This window comes from Plectropomus leopardus, chromosome 5 (genome assembly GCF_026936395.1).
Source record: "Plectropomus leopardus strain MGB_pleo_1.0 chromosome 5, ASM2693639v1, whole genome shotgun sequence".
Classification (NCBI taxonomy): Eukaryota; Metazoa; Chordata; class Actinopteri; order Perciformes; family Serranidae; genus Plectropomus; species Plectropomus leopardus.
Window position 1 is genome coordinate 20,229,720 of NC_142180.1, and position 8,312 is coordinate 20,238,031.

Sequence of the window (8,312 nt, forward strand, 5' to 3'; positions counted from 1 at the left end):
GAAAATTATGAAATAAATTGTAAATATTAAATTACAGTTACTCCTGTAATAACTGGTATATTACTGGTATATAATGGTGATAAAGGGGTTTCATCCCCATTCATTCTTTTTGGTAAAGTTTATATGTAGCGTGTAACATTCAGACTGCTGCTTTGCATCTTTTTTTGCTGTGTGGGAATGCCCTCTTCGAGCAAAGCCAATTTCCAGATATTTTTTGGCTTTATTTCCCAGTTCAAACACTTTTAGAAAGGTAATCAAATGTGAAAATTTACATTAACTTGAGGAGTAATGAGTACAGTTGCATTTCTCACTACTTGTTTAATACGGCCACTAATAGTCTGTTACCCATTAAATTTCAAAGGTCACCCTCTTAAAACTGATGTTAAAACGTGTAACAGTGCTCACTGAAGACGTCCCGCTCAGACTCACCTTGGCCAAATCAAAAACACGGGTAAGTAACAAGAAACAATGTTGACAGGAGTTTATTTACACGTGTACATTTGAGTTGTTTTACCAATAAAAAGACTGTATTGCCATATTCGACCATAAATTGGGACATACTGTATGGTGTTTATTATTATGGATGAACTAATCTGGAACACAAAGAAAATCTGTTATTTCTTGAATTCATTAAATTTCCAAGTGACAAATTAAGAAAGGTAACTCTGAATAGTAAAGCAGGCTGCAATTGTGTAAAGAAAATAACACTACACACCTAAACCAAAGACTGTTGAATTTACCGCCATTTAGTTAAAACAAGCAATATCGAAAAGTAAAATACTTACCTTGAAAACACAAAGCAAAATATATATTTATTAAGAAAATAAAACAAAAGGGGCCACAATTCATTCCTATGTCTCCATTATTTTAAATTGGTGCTTGAGTACTTCAGCTATTATTTAAAAAGAAAAAAAGAAGGATGTATTTATAAAAATAAAGTAACACAATCTCATATTTCGTGGGGAAAAAGAAACAAAAAAACAAACAAAAATAATAGTTCCAATTTCCTCTCAGATGAGTAGAATAAAATGTACTGCCACGGAGATATTCAGCAGAATGGGTTTAAAATGGCATACAGCCTCTTCACAGTATATGTGATTTTCTAATGGGACCAAACATCTATGTTATTGGATACCTGCAGTTACAGACACTTGTCACAGATTGGTGGGTGTACGTGGTTTTAAAAAGGGAGCTTGTAATGATGGGTAACAGCAGAGAGAAGTCCTGTTGTCGCTGTCTTTTTCTTCTTTTTTTAGGGAAATAAGACTTTTCTATGGAAATGACAGCATACTGAAATGATGTGGTTGTTTTCCTTGCAACACAACATGCACTTTTCTACTAAGGTTCCTTTTCTTGTTTTAAAGGCTGCAATAAAAGTTATTTCTTTTTTGAACTGGAGCCAGAATGGGAGGATCCCGACGAGTGGCCGCGGCGCCTGAAATCACACAAACACCATGGGAAGAAGAACAAGGTCAGCGCCGGTTCTGCTGTTAACATTTGCTTATGCATACTTGAAACAAGAACAAGGTCAGAAAATATAAAAAAACAACATGGCAGAATGTGAACATATTTCTGTTAATCTGAATTCCCATAAGCGAGGCGACAGATGGCTAATAATAATCAGTGCCAGTGTGGTATTCCACAGAAACCCAAACCTTTCGGACGAACGTGATCTAGAACGCCTCCGCTTTCTCTCTCCAGATGAGGACCTGGAGCGACTGCGCTTCTGTCCCCTCTCAGGTGAGGAGGAGGGCGAGCGGGACCTCTTCCGGGGAGAGGAGCCCTTTCCAGACCTGGAGCTGGATCTTTTGGGGGAATAAACCAAGCAGTGAGGTCAGTAAGGTCAAGACAGAGTCTCATCAGCCTCGGTATTTATCAAGCTTCTCTGAGTAAGTGCACATAACTATGGATTAATAGTACTGAGAACATTTTACCCATGAAGAAAATGTTAAGCTTCTTGAATATGACATTAACTAAATGGTCAAAGCCAACACTACTCTGAGGAAGGCTTGATGGAAACCCCAGATGTTTATTTAGACTTTTGGTAACATTAAAACTTATTTCAGGTTAGGGTTGGGTATCGTATACTGGTGCCTGAACTGATACTATGGCTTTTTCAAATTTCAAAGGTCAATTTGAACTTGAAATTTTATATACGAGCTATTAACATTTCAAAGTTCACTTAGATATATAAATATTAATTAATACAAAACACTATTTATAAATCCCCATTACACATTCACTCAATGAATAAAAAATAAGCCCAACAACAACAATTATATATTTAACAACAGCTAGAGTAATAAAAATGGCAACATACATTTTGAGTTGGGATGAATTACTGTCTCCCTAACTCAGGAGAGACTCAGTGGACAGACATTTCTGTTAATCAATGACTACAGTGAGAACAGCTGGTCCACCTTAAGGGAGCCTGGTCAGTTTCTAATGTAAGGCTAACTTGGCTTGCCATCTTTGGGACTAACCCCCTTAACTGCAATCAGCAGGAATGAAACGGGAGCTTGGCTCGAATCTTTAGGACATGTAACGTTTATTCATTGACGGCACAAACTGTTCACACACTGCATTGTTGTTTTGAACTTCATACTCTCTGCTCCGGTCACTGCAGCCTCACTATCACCGGGTAGACACGCTCTCTCTCTTGACCGCACACTCGCTGCGCACAAATCTGGCACAGAAACGAGGCACAAAAACTGTGCCACGACTTGGTCCGGTACGTACGGGTGGTATAGGGTTACGCTACCCAACCCTACTTCAGGTAGTTGCATTTAAACTCTTAAGGCCTCATTGAAACTTGAAATAGCCCTACATCAAATGTTTTAAAACCTGTCATGGTAGCATTTAGATTTTCCTTATGATTTAAGACCAAAATGACTATCTGCAGGTTAAGAATGAGGACTGTAGTGGAGTAATCACTATCCAGTCTTTGTTAAAATTCAAGATAAGGAATAGGACTGTTTTGGAGCTTTCAGCCCCACACATACACTCTCTGAGGGAGAGAGTGCATGTCACCTCATTCACCTGGAGTGGGACCTCGAGCGAGATCCAGACCTGGAACTGGATGAACTTCTAGAGCGGGACCTGAAAGACAAAAAACATAACCTTTCCAATATTTTCTGAACAAGGAAAACAGCCACATGGCAATACACAGACACATTTAACTGCATTTAAAGTGAATCTATTTTTGCCTGGCTGTAATCAAATATTCAGACTAACAAAATGTGCACATGGCAATATGGAGAAATAACCCAGAAAACAACTATAAGACAACTATAAGCTGTACATGTAAAAAAGTGCAAGCAAGAGTGCATTATACAACAGTATGAACAATGCATTCCTTCGATCTTAAGATAATATCCATGTAATTCAGTTTGTACATCAAAATTTACCACAGAGGGGGAGGAGTTAAGAAAACAGAAAACAACAAAGCAGCAGAACAGGACATGTAATTGATGCTGAAAAGTAAATCAGAAGGAAGATTGAGCTGATACTGACATTTTGCCCGGAGTTACCCTTGACCTGTACCCTTTTACCTGGACCTCGACCGAGAACTGGAGCTCGAGGAGCGCGAGGACGAGCGCGACCGGGACGAACCCGAGCGGCTGCCCTTTTTCTTGGTTGGCTTGTCATCATCATCACTGGCGTCCAGGTCGTACTTTGACAGATCTCCATCGTCATCGTCTTCATCATCATCCTGCAGAGGAAGTGTTTAACAATACATTGTTACTGGCTGGTATTATAGTATTTTTTTCTTACAAATTTCCAGCTCCAGCCTCCAATCTTACATCCAGTTTGTATTTTGAAAGGTCTCCATCTTCCTCATCATCTTCATCTTCTTCCTCATCATCATCTTCAGCTTTTGGTGCTTCTTTCTTTTCACTTTCTTTTGTGGAGGGTGTGCTGTTGCTCCTTCCACGAAACTTTTTCTTTTTCCTACCAAACTGGCAAATTAAAAACAGAACAAAGCCTGATCAGTAACAATGACCTCTGACACTGCAGATCTATTTAAACGGTTTCAATACACATGGAAATTATATCTGTTTAACATCTGTTTGCTTACATGTAACTAAGGCTGCAATGGTATATTTACATGGCACGATATCGGTCTCAGAAAATACTGCAGGTTCATGGTATCACTGTGTTACAGAATTATTAATACAATCAGTCAGAATGACCCATAAAGGAATGAAAACTGATTTTTTTTCTTCTTGTTTCGTTAAACACATTTAATTACTATGGTTACAACTTGACAACTTTTTGAATTAAAGTATGCATAGATAGTCTCCCTTTTGAAAATAATGAAAATAAATGTGACATTCTCCATCCAGTTGCATATTTTTCCCAGGATGGTAGATCAGCAAATGTACGCGGTGTGATAACTGTCAACTTTCATATCATGGCATACCATAAAACCGGTATATTGCTGCATCCCTACATGTGACTTAGTCTGTTAGCTGAAATATTTCAATTATCAAACATTACACTTTCAGATACAACTCACTTCATCATATTCACCATCGGACTCCTCCCGTTCAATGTATTCCACATTCTCCCTTTCATTGAAACCTCCACCATAACCTGAAAGGCAAAGAGAGAAAAAGTAATTAATGACCCATTTTCAAAAGCAATTACAAACTGGTCAACAAAGTATTTTTTCGGGATACCTGTTCTCTCTTCGAGCTTGGCATATTTTGGTGTGTTACACATGTTGCACTCTGACCTCCTAGCCCAATTCACATTGCCGCATCTGTGTGAGAACAGGAAGGAGAGGATAAAAATCAGCAAAATCTTTAAAAGGGACAAAGGGAACGTTTCTGTCTCATCTTACTAACATGCATGACTATCTAAAGCCTTTTCAGGGTTCCTACAACTTAAGGCAAGTGGGATTTAATAATTGATCAACCTCTTCTGGTGCCACTAGAATTAAAATTTAATACCAATTTTTCAGTAGCCAATATTGCCAGAGAAAAAAGCATGTAATGTAATCAATCACTTAACATTAGAGTGAACTCTACTTTACTTTTCAAATATTTATTGTAAAAAAAAAACATGACTCTTTGATGATGTTAATGTAATTATTTCAAACTTTTCCAACGCAATGTCCAAAACTAAAGAGTCATAACAATCCTTCCCAAGACTTTTCTGAATGCCAAAAAAGGCCTTATTTTTAGATTACTGAATTTAGGACTTTTTAGGACTTTTCAAGGATCTTCAGGAACCCTGATTTGACTCATAAGGGGAATCGTTGCAACAATGTCTAGCTAAATAAAAAACATTTTGGCAGTCTCTTATAATCTCAAGATAAAACGTACGTTTTGCATTGCCAATCATTTGCACTGAAAAGGCCTCTACTCTTCTCTGCCAGAGTTTTGCCAATCTCTGTTCCTCCAGCTTTCATCATCTTTGCCTCTGTGGTTTTCTCTGTGGAAACAAAGCAATATTTTTATTGATAACATCAGCTTCTATGACAGGATTTGCTTTTTTCTGTCAGATCTATGAATTTGCAATAAGGACTCACCCCTGCCACATCTGTTACAACTGGTTCTTCTAGCAAAGTTCACATTTCCACATCTGCAAAAGCATTAAAAAATACACAGTAGATCCTGGTAAGGCGTGAGCTTGTTGCTGCATCATTCAGCCATTAGATGAGTGTGCCTCAAACAAGATGAGTAGTGTAGGTTTATTTATTTTTCATGCACCACACCATTAGCTTGGTCGTTGAGCAGCCTGAATCAAAGGCCTGTGCACTGAAGACTGCAGCTGGCTTGTCTGTCACTGAAGACGTTTTTAGTACGGTTCATGTGCAACATGATATTGCCGAGTACCTAAGTTAGACTCTACACTCATGACAACTTGGCTTGTACAAGGTTGTAAACACTCAGAGCAGTGAGTGGGAGACTATCACCAACCCACAGAAGCTAACGATAGCTACCTTGCTATCTTGTAAGTCTCCGCACACTCACAACTTCTATCGAGACACTTAAATCCAAAACACGTCCCCACCCTTTCACGCACAATTGACATGACGTTTTAATTCAACATATTATACATATAATGAGGAAAAATAAGTTAAAAGTTTGTCTACTCTAGTCAACGTTAGCATTGCCTGCTACAAGGCCTAAGCTAACTGACGTTTGCACGTTAGCACGACTAGCAAATTAAGCATGCTGCTACATTTAACCCACGGGTGCGTGAAAAGGAGATTTACTGACGATGTGAGGAGCACTTACTTTTTATCAGGACAAATCCAGTCCCCGTCGCTGACTCGAAAACTCTTCCCCGACATTTTTGTGCCTGTTAACACTGGCTGGCTCGCTAGCAGAGTGTGTTTCTGTGTGTTTCTGTGTGTGTGTTCATGCAGCGATAGTTAGCTTGGCGCCACCTCCCCCTGCTCCCTCTGATGGTGCCTTCAGGTGCTTTCCGACAGCAATCTAAACGCATCTTTCTCTGCTCGTAATTTCAATTTCTCCGTAATTAGAGAAGAAACACATAGAAACACGTATTTTGACCTATTCTGTGCACGGTGGAAACCATAAGGCTTTGTGCAGTAGTGTGTCAATAGCCTACATGTAGCCTTTAATTCTGTACATGACCATATCAATTAGCCTACACTTCATTTTGCATTTACAAATAAAGTACTTTTTTCCAAGTTATTTTTTTATAATGATAATTTAATAATAAAATATAAAATAATATCTAATTTCTTTAAAAAAAACCTTCATTATTGCCGCTGTTATATGTTCGTTTGAAGACGGTTTGATATTTGAGAAAACACGTGAATGCAACATTGACAAAGGACAACTTGCTTGAGCAACATTGTACCATGCAAATAAAGTAAACATAACCACACGATAATAGTTTCCTGCAAATGTGGTGGTATGATAGACTTCTTATTAGGCTGACGTGGTTCTGTTAGTTTTACTCAATTAATTAAAGATAACAGCAGTAAGTTACATGCTGGGCAAATATCACAATATTTGTGAGTTCTTAAGAATGCAAAGATGATATAGAGCAAGGGTGTCCAAATTTTCTTGAATGGGGACCAGATAATATCATGAGAAAATAGCTTGGTGCCAGCTGCTTCAAGCATTATATGGGTTATTGGAAAAAGAACAACAACAACAACAACAACAACAACAACAACAACAACAACAACAACAACAACAAAACACTAACAAAAAAGACAAACATGTTTTGTCTTTCAGCCAGAGTGTATTCACCTGCCGTCTTTCTGCTTCTTTGCTGTGGCCATGTCTGCTACCTCGCAGATGTGAGTGTCTGCTGATAGGTAACCATTCCATTTGCTTGTTTACTATCTGTACATGAAAACACATTTGTTCTGCCAATATAGTCGATGCATATCTACAAACTGTATGATAGTCTTGCTATTTGCAAGAAGTGCAAAGTGGTCTTACTTGATCAATCAATATTGTGTGACAGGCCATATATAGTATAATTTGAAAATCAAGCGGAGGGCCGTTTAAACTTGGTCCGTGGGTCACAGGTGGGATTTTGTACATGCCTGATACAAAACAAGGGACCCCTTTTCTATCATTAAGCATAACTGATGATCTTTGACCGAGTGACATATTTTATGAATGTTTTCTGTTATAACCAATTGATAAAAATGATCAATGCGTAAAATGACCAATTTGGATGAGCTTTGATTAAATGATTTCCTGTGAATATTATGTCAAAGAAGTTATTTTCCTGATATTTTTAGGGTTTTTTTGTTGTTTTTTTAAAATATACAATTCTCTGTTGGTATTATGTTTTTTTTTCCATTTTTATAAACAATATATAATTGACAGGGTTTTTTTTAAATTTTTTTTTTTAACAAATTCAGTATTTCTTCTTTAGCTGATCGGTCTTTTTAACTGGTTACCTTTCCAATACAGGACGAGGCTGTTAAGCAGAGACTGAAAGCTCTATGATTATAGCTTGTGTTCAGGTCTTCACTGTGACATTGTCTTATTTGATTTCTTTCAAGTTTATTTCTTAAAAAAGAATCTAAACTTTTATTTAATTATCTTATCAGAAATTAATGAGCTGCTTAGATATAGACCTTCTGTATGTGTGTATGTTTTTTTTGAATTCCTTCTTTTCTTAAAATCAAGAAGGCCTCATGACCCTCAGTGAAGTTTAGATGACTCAGTGGGGACTGGACCCCCCCACATTCAAAACCAATGATGTAATGATGCTATTAACCTGCTATTAGATACCAAACACGCTTTACATCTATTTAAATAGATCTATGGCCCATATTATATTTTTTGGGATGAATCCTCCTAATC

The 8,312-nt window shown here is 37.6% G+C and overlaps 1 protein-coding gene across 1 annotated transcript; it reads right to left on the reverse strand.

Annotated features, from left to right (window-relative positions):
* Window positions 1–466: 466 nt before the first annotated feature.
* On the reverse strand, window positions 467–6,410 carry zranb2 (zinc finger, RAN-binding domain containing 2). The gene is made up of 10 exons (XM_042483996.2): window positions 6,249–6,410; window positions 5,537–5,589; window positions 5,331–5,439; window positions 4,683–4,765; window positions 4,520–4,596; window positions 3,804–3,959; window positions 3,552–3,712; window positions 3,040–3,099; window positions 1,656–1,805; window positions 467–1,435 (listed from the first exon to the last, which is right to left on the reverse strand). Exons 1-10 carry the CDS (start codon window positions 6,302–6,304, stop codon window positions 1,378–1,380), a joined length of 963 nt encoding a protein of 320 aa, XP_042339930.1. The 5' UTR covers window positions 6,305–6,410; the 3' UTR covers window positions 467–1,377.
* Window positions 6,411–8,312: the final 1,902 nt, after the last annotated feature.